General features: G+C 41.2%; 1 protein-coding gene across 1 annotated transcript in view; it reads left to right on the top strand.

Moving 5' to 3' along the window:
• Window positions 1–4,517: 4,517 nt before the first annotated feature.
• Window positions 4,518–16,812, top strand: part of LOC137640745 (uncharacterized) — a 30,432-nt gene continuing 18,137 nt past the window's right edge. The window contains exons 1-2 of the mRNA XM_068373225.1: window positions 4,518–8,041; window positions 8,483–9,301. Of these exons, the coding sequence (XP_068229326.1) occupies window positions 4,518–8,041; window positions 8,483–9,301 (4,343 nt within the window). The remainder of the gene's footprint in view (window positions 8,042–8,482; window positions 9,302–16,812) is intronic.

The following is a 16,812-nucleotide window of genomic DNA, read 5'->3' as shown; positions in this document are numbered from 1 at the left end:
AAGGAAGATGTCTTTCTATGTCCAGTAGAGTGCCTAAAGGTCTATCTTCGTAGAACTTCAGACTTTAGGGGAGGACAGCTTTTTAAGGGAGAAACTTCAGGTTCAAATTTGTCTCTGAAACAACTAAGGGCGAAGATCACCTACTTCATTCGCAGAACGGATCCGGACAGTACACCTGCAGGTCATGATCCAAGAAAAATTTCCTCATCCCTGAACTTTTTCCAGAATATGGACTTCGAACACCTTCGCTCGTACACTGGCTGGAAGTCATCCAGAGTATTTTTTAAACATTACACGAAGCAGGTAAAGGAATTAAAGAGGTCTGTGGTGGCAGCAGGTAGTGTTCTTAAACCTGTTGCCTAGTTTTGCGAGGAACAGTGAAAATTAATTGGGACGATTAATTTAAGGGTGTGCGTGTGGTCCCTGGATGGTACAACAGGCTAAGTGAAAGGTCACCAAGGTGTCCTTACAGACTGTCTCAAATACAAAGGTGAAATAAGCATAATGCATAACACATGTGCATGCGTTTTTACGTAAGTGTGAATGGACAGTAATGACAGAAATTAATGTAGATTATTAACATTTTTGTTTTCAAGTGGCATTAATATGTTTCCTTTTCAGACGAAACGAGTATTTCTTGTATTACCGCTATCTTTATGCTTCAATTTATTTCATCCACATTTTATACTATTCTATAAAATGCTGATTGATCTATATAGTTATTGTTTGTCAATAAACAAGTTTTAAATGAACTTTGCGTCCTATTCGCCCCTGGTTCATTTTAATAAAGATATTGAGCATTACATTTCATCCTTTGGATATTGAATGATAGTAAAAGAAACTCTTGAAAGATTGTTCCTTCGTGTAGACAAACACTCCTTGATTTTGGCCAGTCATTATTTAGAACAGGCCAGTATTCTCTGAATGTGATGGTAACTGATATATAATATTTGTTCCTAAATGGATGCAAACCTTTTGTTGGTACATAAGTAAAATTCTGTATACCGGGGGAGCTGTCAGTATTACATATGCCTATTGGTGAGTTTTCAATACAAACTTTGCTTTAGAAGGTATAGGTTGAGACCAATATACTGGTTTGTTTGCTGGGATATCCATAGGTAATATATATTCCTCGAGACTTTTCCAGAGTCTAGCATTGTTCTTCCCTATAGGGGGCAGGAAGCACTAACATGGTTCATGATTGGAAGTAGTGATGTATGACGGTAAGATCATGGGTCTCTAGGTCTAAATCAACCAAGGACATTCTGTCTTGAGGACAAGGCACAAAATAGAAAACCCACAGATACATTAATGCTCTGGTATACTTCCATCAGAACGACATGGACTGAGCCCGAAAAACATATTTTGACCGAAGTGAAAAATCTATTTTTGGGTGAGATAGCCACGTCGTTCTGATGGACCCGCCCTTCCTTTTTTTCTGAAAAGGGCTAAAGGACCCCTCCCAATAGTACTGTATCTGTAGCACCTCGCTTATCGCTACAAGGAATAACATGGCATGGTTTATGACGTCATATACAGACTCAAAACGTGGAAGAGAGGTACCTTAATAACGGCTCCCATTTGTTTTCTTGCCACATTCCCCTCTCGAAGCGTTAACGCCATTGGGGGTGAAGATAGCTATGTAGCGTGTCAAGAATACGTCCTCTGATAGTGTGTGATATCCCTATAAGAGTAAATTATGGATATTCGCTCTAGGAGTTAGAATTCTGGGTACCTTAAGGTAAAATTCTCTGGGAATATGACTGTAGTTAAATATACCCTAGGAAGCTACTTTAAAGGAACTTCTATCAGGATAACAGGGCTATCTCACCCAAAAATAGATTATATATATAAATATTTCCCTGCTGGAGCCCTTGGACTTGATATATTCTGCTTTGCCAACTAAGGTTAAAGCTTAGCTTGTGATATACGCACACACACACATACACACACACACACACACACACATATATATATATATATATATATATATATATATATATATATATATATATATATATATATATATATATATATATATATATATATATATATATATATATATATATATATATATATATATATATATATATATAACGGATTTTGAGCGAAGCGAAATATCTATTTTTGGGTGAGATGACCATGTCGTCATGATGGAAGTTCCTATTGGGTAGCTTCCTAGGGTATATTACAACTACGGCGATATTCCCAGAGAATTTACCTTAAGGTACCAGAATTCTAACTCCTGGAGCGAATATCCCTTGTGAAAGGAATATCGCGACATATCAGAGGACATATTCTTGACACGCCACATGGCAATCTATACCTCGAACAGAGATTATGTATAGCAGGGGTCAATTGGCAAGAAACGAAATCGGGAAAGAAAAAGGGGGAGCCGCTCCCAAGGCTCCCTATCTCCCGTTTCGTAAGCGTGCCTGGCGCCATTCCTGGCGCCATCTGTATTCCTTGTAGCGTACACGAGGTGCTACAGATACTGTATGTAGGGAGGGGTCCTAGAGCCCTTTTTAGAAAGGGAAGGGCGGGTCCATCAGGACGACATGGCCATCTCACCCAAAAGTATATTTTTCGCTTCGCTCAAAATCCGCTTTTTGGGCTCAAGCCATGTCGTCCTGATGGAAGAGTACCAGAGCATTACTGTATCTGTGGATTCCCAGAACTCCCCGGAAGTAATTTTTCCCCGGTCGACTAGACCTAGAGGCCTAAGATGTTACCGTTATACATCTTTTCAGCTAACTATAAACCATGTTAGAGCTTCCTGGCCCCTACAGGGAAGAGTCCTACTGGGCTCTGGAAAAGTCTTGAAGAGTTCATATACCTATGTATGAATACCAGGCAAGCTAATATAGTGGTCTCACCCTATATTAAGTAAAGTATAGTTTGTAAAGAACCACTGCGTCAATATGAAATATCGACCAGTTATCCCCACAATACTTGTATTGGACAAAGGTTTATATCTGCATAGGAAGAAACTAGTAAAACCGCCCTCGTCCCCTTATGGGACGGAGTTCTCCCGTTAAGGGAATCATAAACCAATGCAACATAGCTTGCATAAAGGAACAATTCTATTAGAATTATCCCAGATAAGGTACATAGAATGAATGCTCAATTATACCAATAAATTGACACAGGTGAAAGAGACGCAAGGTTCTCAAGAACAAGTTTATTGACAGACAATAAATAGACAGGTTAACAACAATTATATATATATATATATATATATATATATATATATATATATATATATATTGTATCATTAACATGATAAAATTTATTATACTATAAGGATATATTTATTTAAATGTTGATGTGGGTTGGAGCGAATTGTAACTTATTGCGCATCTGGAATATCTTTTGTCTTATCCATATCTGAATGTCGCACGGTTAGCAGGCGAACTACCGAAAAATTTGCTAACCACTTTGGTACTGCCTATCGTGTCGACTGGTGGTGGCAAGTGTTATTTTTGTGGATGTAGACACAGGAATGAAGTCGGTGACATGTAAGGCCGGCAGGTGATGGGATATTTGTGTTTGGCATTTTCCTACTGGGGTTCAAGGCCTATGATAGTGAGGCCATTGAAGTGAGTGCAATACAGTGTATTATGGATGTTATATGATATTTCATTTGGAATTGCCCTTATTGGTAATTGGATTCTATGTATATATACAGTAATGTTTAATGGTGTGAGTACATTTAATTTGATGCCGAGTGTTTTAGTGGCTACAGTACTGCAGTTTAAAGTGGTATTTATTTACATTGCTATAAAAATAGTTATTGTTAAAATTATACATACCAATATGGATTGTTCATGTAAATTACTATGAGGGTTGTATTAAGGACAAATATTATTTTTTTTTGATGATTAAATCGGGGAAATTAGGGAAATTCAAAATTTGTATAGCTGGTTGGATTGTATTATTTTTTATTACATGGAATATGTATTTCAGGTTGAAACTTATCGTTGGCAATAAAAAAACTGTTACAACTTATGGTCCATCCTTGAACATCCCAGTACATTTCAACTTCAACCGCCATGGGTGTGCAAGAGGAACTCGTCGCCCTGAAGAGGAAGAGGGCAATCAGCAAAGGGAAGTTCACCAGGAAGGTAACTATGTGCAATGAAGGAATCAATCGAGGTGATGATTTATTAGTGTTAACGAAGAACTATGAGGAAATGGTTGAAGCCTTTAAATGCTTAGAGTATCAAAATGATGAATTGATACATTTTATATGTGAAAACGAGGATAAGCTAGCCGATAGTAATTTAGAAGAAGAAGCCCAACAATATATTCTAGATAGTGAAAGATTAAAATGTGAAGTAAGTGCAAAAATATTCAAAGGTGTCCAGGGTGTAAAGGCAACAGATAAATCGAAGGTTAAAGTAAAGAAATTTGAACCACCAATGTTCGAAGGTAATTTAAGAAACTATCCAACTTTTAAGGAAGATTATGAGAATTTAGTTAAGAGTATATATGGCACTGATCCATATGCTCTCAAAATGTGTCTAGGTGGAGAAGCACTTCAAGCAGTGAAGGGCTCAGAGGGTAATTATGATGAAATGATTCAACGTTTGGATGATAAATTTGGGAATCCCAGAAAGATTGTAGACTTAGTGGTTGGTGAGCTTAGATCTCTAAAGAAAATTTACGATAATGATACCAAAGGATTTATTAAAATGGTCGATCAGGTTGAGCAATGTTGGCTTGATTTAAAAAAGGTAAATCTCTCTGATGAACTTAATAGTGCAAACGTTGTCAGCCATATAGAAAAGGTTTTACCTTCACTTCAAAAGAGAGAATGGGTAATTAAAGCAGATGAGGTATCAGTAACTAGCAATCTGTTTCCAGAGTTGTTGAAGTTCTTACAGAAGGAGAGAAAAATTTTGGAATATATGAATTCCAATGTTAGGAGTAGCGGTAGTGATAATAAGGCAACAGTCTATCATGTTGACAGCACAGTTGAGAATGAATCGGAATTGATAAAATTGGTGAAACAAATTGGGGAAGAACAAAGTATAAAAAATAAGGAATTTGAATCTTGTATTGTTAACTTGACAGAAATGGTTAAAGGTATTAAACCTAAGGCAGAGAGTAAGGGGATAGGATGCCTGTTACACAATTCAATTGGTCATGATATAACAGAATGTTATAAATTTAATGGTTGTGGTAGCAAAGAAAGATTTGAGATTATAAAGGGTAATGGAATATGTTTTAGGTGTCTAAGGGGATATCATACTGCTCGTAGCTGCAATGTTGGTACATTGTGTGATGTCATCATTGAAGGTAAAGGGCCATGCAATCGTAATCATCATCCACTGTTACATTCCGATAGAGTAGAAAATAGTATTCACAAAGCGGTATCAGAAAAGGGATTTGCAGTGTTATTGAATATCAGTATGGTGAATAGTAAGAACAGGCCTGTTAGTGTATTGTGGGATCCAGGAGCGGATATTTCATTTATAACAAATAGGATGGCTAAGAAATTGGGTTTAAGTGGAAAGCATATAAATTTATCCATGATCAAGGTGGGCAATGCGGTTGAATATCACTCAAGCAACGAATATTGTGTACCACTAATTGATAAATCTGGTAAGGTTTGGAATGTGAATGCTGTTGGAATTAATGAAATAACAGCCAAAATCAAGGAAGTAGACTTATCCAGGGTATCTGAACTTTTTGAGGGAATATCAAACTTAGAGCTGAATCGCCCACATGGGGAAATTGATATGCTTATTGGTGCTGATTATTGTGAAATATTGCCAAGGGTTGTTGAAACAAATAAGGGTCTCCAGTTGCTAGAAAATCAGTTTGGGTTCAGCATACGTGGTAGACACGATAAAATTACTAATCAAGTTAATACTAGTAATCATGTGTTTGTGAGAATTCATAAACTTTCAAGTTCAGTAAATTTGAATGAAATCAATATTGAGCCAACAGAAAATCTAAAGGATCAGTTAGATAAATTTTTTGCCATAGAAGAAATGGGAACAAGGTGTAATCCACAATGTATCAAATGTATGTGCAGAGGTTGTCCTGGACTCAATTATGTAAGTTTGAAAGAAGAAAAGGAAATGAAATTGATTGAGGAAGGATTAACGTATGATGAGAAACAGAAATGCTGGTTTGTAAGGTATCCTTGGATAAGAGATCCAAATCAATTGAAAAATAACATAAAGGTAGCAAATGCCAGGTTAAGAACAACAGAGAATAGATTAAGGAAACTTGGGAATGAGTATGCAATGAAATATCAGAAAGAAATTGAAGATATGGTTAGAAGGGGAGTAGCTAGGAAATTAACTAATAAGGAGATTCAAGAGTACAACGGCCCAATTCACTATATTCATCACCATGAGGTGTTGAAGCCAGAATCTAGTTCAACCCCAGTGCGCATTGTCTTCAATTCTTCAGCATCTTATATGGGACAGAGGTTAAACGATTTTTGGGCTAAGGGGCCTGATATTTTGAACAGTTTGCTGGGAGTGTTGTGTAGATTTAGGCAAGATAATATAGCCATAGTGGGTGACATAGCAAAGATGTACCATACTGTAAAACTCAGCACACTAGATGAACATACACATAGATTTGTATGGAGGGACTTGGATGAGAGTAGGCCACCTGATCAGTATGTTCTTACCACAGTAACATTTGGAGATAGGCCCAGTGGTACTATAGCTATGGTAGCTTTGAGACATACAGTAGAAAAATTCGGTAAGGAATCCCAGGATGTGCAAGATATGATTCTTAATAATACATATGTAGATGATATACTGTATTCTACTGATACCATTGAGAATGCAATCAAATTGATACAGGATACTGAAAGGGTATTGTCGCAGGGAAGTTTCAGAATAAAGCACTGGATAGTCAGCGGGCATTATGAAAACTGCAATATAAGAATAATAGAATCTGATAGTGAGAAAATCTTAGGTTTAAAATGGAATCCTGTAGATGACTATTTTTCCTTTGCTGTAAGACTCAACTTTACACCAAGAATAAGAAAGGTTAGGAGTGGTCCAAATTTAGATATAAGTGAATTTGATTATAAATTTCCAGAAATATTAACACGCAGAAAGATATTGAGTCAAATTGCATCGTTGTATGATCCATTAGGGTTGGTTATACCAGTATTACTCAAAGCTAAGATCTTGATGAGATCCATGATTTCCAAAGGAAACTCAAATGGTGGTGGAATCAAGTGGGATGATCCACTTGATGATTCCATGATGAACGAATGGAAAGCGTTTTTCAAAGAATTGTATGGACTGGAGTCATTAACTTTTAGAAGACCCTTAAAGCCATCTAATGCTTTTGGTAAGCCGAACCTAGTAATATTTTCTGATGGTAGCACGCAAGCATATGGGGCTTGTGCATATGTGAGGTGGCAAATCAGTGATAGTAAGTTTGAATCAAGTCTGATAATGGCAAAAAATAAGATTGCACCAGTGAAACAAATGTCTATTCCTCGTCTGGAATTATGTGGTGCTCTCATAGCAGCTAGGATGAGAGAACTCATAGTAAAGGAGTTTTCATGGGAGTTTGAGTCGGTTTATCACATAGTTGACTCGACAATTGTAAGATCACAAATTCAAAAGGAGTCCCATGGATTCAACACATTTGTTGCTGTACGCATTGCAGAGATACAAATAAAAACTGATTCAAGGGAATGGTGGTGGGTTGATTCGATTCAAAATGTTGCTGATATGACCTCTAAACCGTGTAGTCCAGAAAAAATGGGTGAAAATTCTGCCTGGCAAAATGGACCAAAATTCCTAACATTACCAATTTCAAAATGGCCTATCAAACAAGATTGTGAAATTGAACTAACTGATAGAGTAGGTGTTGTCATGGCTGTTGCTAAAGTAAGTCAGAACCATGTTATACACATGGTTGATGTTAATAGATTTAGTGATTATTACAAACTACTAAGAGTTACATGCAGGGTAATGAATGTTTTCAAATGCAGATCCTTTAAGGGTATGCTGAGGGAACCAACAGTTCAAGGCATTACTAAAGCAGAACTAATGTGGGTTAGAGAGATGCAAAGGGACATGACTGATTGGAAAGTTAGGTTCAGAAGATTAGGACCTTCAATTAAGAATGGAGTCATAGTAGTAGGACAAAGAATTTCTAAGTGGCTAAAGGAAAATTGGAATAGAGAAGACTATATGTTGCTACCAGCAAATCATCCAGTTACTAGATTGTATATATCATATGTACATGGGGTTGACCATGCTGGCATAGAGACTACTCTGGCAAAGTTACAAAGAAAATTCTGGATTCCAGGGGCCAGAAAAATAATAAAGGCAATAAAAAATCAATGTGTGACATGTAGGAAGTTAACAAAGAAGTTAGAAGACCAATGCATGGGTCAAATGAGGATAGAAAGAATGAAACCTGCTCCACCTTTCTATTACACAGCTATAGATTTGTTTGGACCCTTAACAATAAGAGACACGGTTTAAAGGAGAACTCATGGTAAAGCCTTTGGTGTTATATTTAACTGTTTAGTTACTAGAGCTGTTCACTTAGATTTGGCTGAAGGATACAGTACTGATGATTTTCTGACCACATTTCAAAGGTTTATTGCTATTAGAGGAGCTCCTAAAATTATATATTCAGATAAGGGAACTCAGTTGATATCAGCAAGCAAGAAAATAGAAAACATTGGAGAAAAGGAAGGGGTAACTTGGATCTTTAATATGCCTAGTGACGCACCTTGGTATAATGGGGCAAGTGAAGCCCTGATCAAATCTGTCAAAAGGTGTCTTTGTATTAGTGTGGGAGATTCTGTATTGAATTTTGGAGAGTTACAAACTGCTTTGTTTAGTATTGCTAATCTGATGAATGAAAGACCAATTGGTACAAAACCTGGATTTAGTTTAGAGTTGGGGGGATACCTCTGTCCCAATGATCTGTTGCTTGGTCGGTCCACTTGCTTTTGTCCAAGTGGGATGTACGATATTAGTGGGGATCACAAAAGGAGATTAAAGTTTATACAAAGTATAATAGAATCCTTCTGGAAAAAGTGGCACCGAGACTATTTTCCTTCATTGTTAATCAGGCAGAAATGGCATACAACAAGGAGGAATGTAAGAGTTGGAGATGTGGTACTTGTGCAAGATAGTAATGTTGTAAGGGGGGCATGGAAACTAGCACAGGTGATTAAAGCTGATCCAGGACAAGATGGCGTTGTCCGTGATGTTGATTTAAGGTATAAGATTATAAAGCATGGGAAGGGATATGATGGTGGAGTGGATAAGATTATGTGTAGATCAGTACACAGGTTGGTGGTGTTATTACCAATAGAAGAACAATGTATTCAAACGTAGTTGACCCTTTTGGATAGGGTATCGGTAATTTGCCACTAATGGTGGGGGAGTGTATCATTAACATGATAAAATTTATTATACTATAAGGATATATTTATTTAAATGTTGATGTGGGTTGGAGCGAATTGTAACTTATTGCGCATCTGGAATATCTTTTGTCTTATCCATATTTGGTACTGCCTATCGTGTCGACTGGTGGTGGCAAGTGTTATTTTTGTGGATGTAGACACAGGAATGAAGTCGGTGACATGTAAGGCCGGCAGGTGATGGGATATTTGTGTTTGGCATTTTCCTACTGGGGTTCAAGGCCTATGATAGTGAGGCCATTGAAGTGAGTGCAATACAGTGTATTATGGATGTTATATGATATTTCATTTGGAATTGCCCTTATTGGTAATTGGATTCTATGTATATATACAGTAATGTTTAATGGTGTGAGTACATTTAATTTGATGCCGAGTGTTTTAGTGGCTACAGTACTGCAGTTTAAAGTGGTATTTATTTACATTGCTATAAAAATAGTTATTGTTAAAATTATACATACCAATATGGATTGTTCATGTAAATTACTATGAGGGTTGTATTAAGGACAAATATTATTTTTTTTGATGATTAAATCGGGGAAATTAGGGAAATTCAAAATTTGTATAGCTGGTTGGATTGTATTATTTTTTATTACATGGAATATGTATTTCAGGTTGAAACTTATCGTTGGCAATAAAAAAACTGTTACAACTTATGGTCCATCCTTGAACATCCCAGTACATATATATATATATATATATATATATATATATATATATATATATATATATATATATATATATATATATATATATATATACATATATATATATATATATATATATATATATATATATATATATATATATATATATATATATATATATATATATATATATATATATATATATATATATATATATATATATATATATATAAGAAGAGGATAACCCAAAACTTTAAGCATAAGTATGATAGTAAACAGAACTTGTTTATCTGAAAGAAAAAACATTAAATGCCACTTTTAAAGATACCGAGGTATCAAAGTCATAAAAGTCTGTATTACAAATCAATCACATTAGCGATAGAAACGCTCGGCACACGTGTCTGAACTTATGCTAGGTTCACCTTTGGAAATGGAACAGTCTACATGGGCAACTCAGTGCCCTCATTTAGTTTGTAGTACAGTATGTAAATACACACTCACCCTGGAATTAATCGTCCCAATTAAAACCACTGTTCCTCGCAGAGTTAAACAGTAGGGTTAACGACGCGACCCACTGCTACCACAGATCTCTTTAGTTCCTCTACTTGCTTCGCATAGTGACGAAAGAACACTCTGGAAGACTTCCAGCCAGTGTATGAACGGAGATGTTCAAAATCCATACAATTAAAGAAATTTAAGGATGAGGCAACTTTCCTCGGATCGTGACCTGCGGGTGTACTGTCAGGATCCGCTCTGCGAATAAAATATGTGATTTTCTTTCTGAGTTGATTCAGAGATAAATTTGAGCCTGATGTTTCTCCCCTGAATAGTTGACCACCCCTGAAGTTTGAAGTTCTATGAAGATAGACCTTTAGGCATTCTACTGGACATAGAGATGCATCTTCTTTCAGAGGGCAGATTCTCCAGGGACCCCACCTGTTGGTGGGTAACTCATTCTTGGCGAGAAACGTAGGATCCGGAAACTGGTTCAGTTCTCCCCCATCCAGGAACTGAACACGACCTGCCTCTCTCGAGAGGGCTACGATCTCACTAACCCTTGCCCCGGACGCGAGTGCAAATAGGAAAATTACTTTTTGTGTCAAATCCTTTAATGCACACTCTTCATTGCTCAACAGAGAAGCGAAATGAAGGACTTTGTCTAAAGACCATGAAATGGGCTTTGGAGGTGCTGAAGGTCTGAGCCTAGCGCAGGCTTTCGGAACTTTATTAAAGATCTCGTTACCTAGGTCGACCTGGAAGGCATATAGAATGGGTCTTGTCAAAGCAGACTTACACACTGAAATCGTGTTAGCTGCCAACCCTTGACCATGGAGGTGGATGAAGAAAGTTAAGCAGAAGTCTGTCGAGATCTCCTGCGGATTCTCCGCCTTGACAAAGGCCACCCATTTTCTCCAAGATGACTCATATTGCCTTCTAGTAGATTTGCACTTATATTCATCTAGGAAGTCTATGCTGGCTTTCGAAATCCCGAAACGCTTTCTCACCGCTAGGGAGAGAAAATCATGAGCTGCAGGTTCCGGGTTTTCCGTAATGAAGCGCAGACAGTCGACTTCTGGACTCGCTGGGTCAGAACTGGATGTGGTAGTGGCACAAACTTCACCTGTAGTTCCAATGCCAGGGAGAACCACACGCTGTTCGGCCACTTGTGGGCCACTATTGCCGCTACCCCCTTGAAGGATCTCAGTTTGTTGAGGACCCTCAACAGAAGGTTGTGAGGAGGGAACAGATAAATCCTGGACCATATGTTCCAGTCGAGGGACATCGCGTCCACTGCTTCCGCTACGGGGTCCTCGTGCGGGGACACGTACAGGGGCAACTTCTTGTTGTCTTTCGTCGCAAAGAAATCTATCTGCAGTTCTGGGACTTGATTCAGAACGAAGGAGAATGATCCTGCGTCTAAGGACCATTCCGACTCTATCAATGTGAACCTGGATAGAGCGTCCGCTTTCACATTGCGGACTCCCTGAAGGTGAACTGCCGACAGGTACCACTTCTTCTTTTCCGCCAATCGGAAAATGGCCAACATCACCTGGTTGAGAGGTGGTGACCTCGATCCTTGTCGATTCAAGCATCTCACAACTACCTCGCTGTCCATCACCAACCTTATGTGGATCGATGACGCGGGAAAACTTTCTTTAAGGTAAGGAGCACTGCCATAGCTTCTAGAAAGTTTATGTGAAAGGTCTTGAATAGCTTGGACCAAGTCCCCTGAACTTTTTTCGGATGAGAGTGACCTCCCCATCCCTCCTTCGAGGCGTCTGAGTGAATCGTTACTGACGGGGGAGGTGGCTGAAGAAGAACCGACTTCTTTAGATGTCTGGCTTGGGACCAAGGCCTGAAAAGAGTACGTAGCCGAAGCGGAACTGGTCTTCTCAGATCTCTTCGCGCGTTTGATGCATACCTTCTCCAAACTCCGGTTGCATCCTTTAGCTGTGCTCTTAGCACTGGGTCTGTCACCAAAGTAAACTGGAGAGAGCCCAGTACCCTCTCCTGTTCGCGTCTTGATATCCTTTCGGAATCTAGAAGTCTCTTGACAAAACCCGCTATCTCCTTCCTTTTCTTCGCCGGGATGGAGAAACGGTGTGACAAAAGGTCCCAGTGGATTCCCAGCCACTGGAACCTTTGAGATGGAGAAAGTCGAGACTTTTTTCTGTTGATCTTGAAGCCTAGGTACTCTAGGAACTGGATCACTTGACTGGAAGCTTGCAAGCATTCTGTCTCGGATGCTGCCCACACCAACCAGTCGTCCAGGTAGGCTACTACCTGAATTCCTTTTAGGCGTAATTGTTTGAGAGCTACACTCGCAAGCTTCGTGAAAATCCTTTGGGCTATGTTTAGCCTGAATGGCATGGCTCTGAAGGCGTATAGTCTTTGTTGTAGCCTGAACCCTAGGTATGGGGAGAGTCGACGGCTGATTGGAATGTGCCAATAGGCATCTGACAAGTCTATAGAGACGGAATATGCCCTCTTGGGCAGTAAGGTCCTTATGTGTTGCAGTGTTAGCATCTTGAATTTGCAATTCACTATGAACTTGTTGAGTGGCGACAAGTCCAGAATGACTCTGAGCTTTTCCGAGTCTTTCTTGGGAACACAAAACAGCCTCCCTTGGAATTTGATGGACTTCACCTTTCGGATCACATTTTTCTCCAACAGTTCTTGAACGTACTCCTCCAGAACGGGGGTGGAGTGTTGGAAAAACCGAAGGCACGGGGGTGGAGTGCTGTACCAGCTCCAGCCCAGTCCATTCTTGAGTAGGCTGTGGGCCCAGTGATCGAAGGTCCATCGATCCCGAAATTTCAGAAGTCTCCCTCCTACCGGTATCATCTCACTTGGACTGCCGTCCTGAGGTCTTGCCTCCCTGACCACGACCACCCCTGAATCCCCTTCCCCTTGAGGGGCGCCTAGACGAGCCTCTGGCTGCTCCTCTAGGCTTTGCTCGAAAGGAAGTAGACTGCCCTTCGAACGTTGGGGTGAATGCCGTGGACTGTGTCGACACAGCCTGGGGTAGCCACTGAAAAGTGGTCGGGGTTTGTGCCACCATCTGGGGCACTGGAGGCAATGGCAATTGCAGTTGCTGTTGCTGTCTAAAAGGCTTGGCTGGCCGAGACGGTAGCCTAGTCCTCATAGTCTTCCTCTTTGGTTGAGGACCCTCATCCGGGGAAGACTTTCTTTTGATAGCCAGGCCCCACTTCTGGAGAAGGTTTCTATTCTCCAAGGCAGCCTTATCAACAACTTCTTTGACCAAATCGGTAGGGAAAAGGTCTTTGCCCCAAATGTTGGAGGAGATCAGTTTCCTTGGCTCGTGCCTCACTGTAGCCGAGGTGAACACGAACTCCCTACAGGCTCTCCTCGCCTTGACGAAGCCATAAAGGTCCTTCATCACTGTGGCTAGATGAGTCTTGGCCAACACCATGAACATTTCATGGACCTTGGGGTCATTTGCCATCGTCTCAAGAGTAGTCTGAAGAGACATTGAGGCAGCCAGTCTTTCTTTTGTCTCGAACTCCCTTCGCAAAAGAAAGTCAGACAGCTTAGAGAGGTCCTCTCCGAACTGCCGTCCGGCAATATCAGCCTCCAAATTTCCAACTGAGAACGTAAGATGGACGTCCTTCCAGTCTTTGTGGTCCATAGGCAGGGCCAGCGACAAGGGTTTGCACTCCTCCAAGGAGGGGCAAGGCTTGCCTGCCTCGACTGCCTTTAGTACAGCCGCAAACCCTTTCTGTAAAAAGGGGAAGGCTCTAGCAGGAGAGGACACAAAGGAAGGGAGCTTCTTGCTCAATGCAGCTACCTTTGAGTTAGAGAAGCCCCTCTCTTTCATTGAGGATGAAGGTAGAGCTTGAGCCTTAGCATGGTCCATCACTATGACCTCCTTTGGCTCTGTCTCCTCCTTGGAAGCTGGTTCCTTCCTCAGCCGGACATAACAGTCCGGATATGATGCCTTGCTGGACCAGAATTCCACCTCCTCTAGGGGAACTGAGCCCAGCTTATCCGAGATGACAATCTTTCCAGTCGTCATCGGCATGTGCTCAGCATACCTCCATGGGTTAGCATCTGAGCACAAGGGAAGGTCTTTCACATTGAGCCTTTTCTGGGGCCCATGTGATTCTGCAAGGCTCTGCATCCGCAGTTCCATTGCGGCTGCCTTCTCCTGATTCTCCTTCTGCATTTGTTGGATCATTCCAACAATAGAAGAGAGGGCCTGTCCCAGCTCTACTGGGAGACCGGCCGATGTTGAGGGAATAGGTTTCGGAATCTTAACCGGAGTAGCCGACACCTCGTCGACCTATTCCTCTACAACATCTGGGGCTTGAACTTCCTCCTGGGCTTCTGCCAGGAGGTCTTCCTCCAGACGCTCGTCCACGTCAGACATCCTGTCATCTAACTGGATGTCTTGCATCGCGACCGCGAATTCAGCATCCACCTGGATCTGAACTAGGGGGATATCCTCTTGAGGCTGGGGAATTACTGCATCAGCTGATGCCTTAGGGAAAAGATACGCCCTCATCTTCTCACTTGGAAGATAAGGTCCAGAGGTGTTCTTCTGGAAGTCCCTTACCCAGGTACGAAGCTTCTCCCTTGCTATATCCCTTGATTCCGCCGTCCTAGGGGAATCAAAGGCCTCAGTAATCAGGTTAGTGCACACAGTACATACCTGAGGGTCCCAATACCAGAAATCATCCTTGGAGACAGCGCATGCTGCGTGTCTCCTACAAAACTCATGTCCGCAGAGGTTCTTGCTGCGGACGTTGCAGAAAACACTTCCGCACTTCGGAGGGTCCTCCTGTAAAGAGAAGAAATTTCCATGAGTATCAAGTGAACTAAGTATCACTGGATATGCATAGTATAGCATAACAATTCAGAAAGGAAAGACACACACTTGTGTTTCCCTCACAACCCATTGTTGCAGCCTTCCAGATAATAAAATCGAATGGTTAATCTCTTCTAGAGTAACCAATGCAAAGTTTCCAGAGGAAACAGGTGGAGCTCACACCTGAGCAATGATTTTTAAATCCTGGATAATAGACAGGAAAGGACTCACTTTCCTATCTGTAGGGCAACAGCAAAGGGCTGTGCAAGAAAACACAAAAGTGTTAGAACACACAGTGCTGTACCAAAACCTATACTATAGTTTTCTTCTTACAGCGTATGTTATACTGAAGAATACTGGTATAGTATAGGAGGTTATGTGCCGGCCGGCACACACTATAATTAGCTTTAAAGTATACTACTTAACAGCTATAGGGCGGCAGAACGATGGTTCAAATGCAAGTGCCGGCCGGCAGTAACTGCTGTCCGGCAACAGCCAATGTCGGTTGGCAATGACTGCTGACCGACCACTACACAAGGTAGTACCCGGCTGCCAGCCACACTCTTGGCGACAGGCAGACAAGGGCTGACATAAGCCGGCCGGCAAAGGTACAGTACCGATGCCAGCCTGCAGCAAAAGAACCAGAGGACTACAACCGCCCGGCTGCCGGCCTCATAGGCCGGCAGCCGGGTCGGGTACAGCACTAGAAGAAAAACAGAATGGATGCCGGGGTAAGAGCGTATACTACCTCCAAGCCCGGCAATCCGAAAGAGTGCATAAGGAAGGGGAGAATCTAATTCAGGCTTCCTGACCAGTGCCGTCTGGCTCTACAGGCAGGCATGGATGAGGGACCAAGAGAGGTCCAGGCAGCACTCAAGGCAGAAGACCCTTGCCGGCCGGCAGCTCTGCCAGCCGGCAAGGGACTGAGTCAATTCCACATCCTTACCTATACTAGGTTCAGATGTAGAATGACGTACAGTACTGTAATGGCTAGGCCATTACGGAGAAAGAGGGGGAAGGGACAAAAGAGGGTCCTACCAACCTTGCTTTAGTGACGGATCACCCGCAGCCAAGAAACTTATCTTAGCCTAAGGGAGACCCAAGGGGGGAGGCCAGCAATACTTGCCAGCTCCCAGAGCACCAAAGCAAGGAAGGTGTTGCTACTCCCAGGGAAAGAAACTTATCCTCCCCCGAGAACAGCAACAAGGACTAGTCTGCTAGATCACAAAAGAAGGAATCATCTCGTACAGAAACCTTCGGTAGTGACCTAGGAGGCTAAGCCTCCTATGTCTGTGTCAGGCTAGCAAGGGAGACTCTACCCCAAGCCAGACAAACACAGACTCAGACTAAAAACCTCTGTTGTTCTGTCCCTCTTTGAACCAGACTTACTGGAACAGGAAGGTACT

This window comes from Palaemon carinicauda, chromosome 1, assembly GCF_036898095.1.
Source record: "Palaemon carinicauda isolate YSFRI2023 chromosome 1, ASM3689809v2, whole genome shotgun sequence".
Taxonomy (NCBI): Eukaryota; Metazoa; Arthropoda; class Malacostraca; order Decapoda; family Palaemonidae; genus Palaemon; species Palaemon carinicauda.
This window is presented reverse-complemented; position numbering and strand designations above follow the sequence as displayed.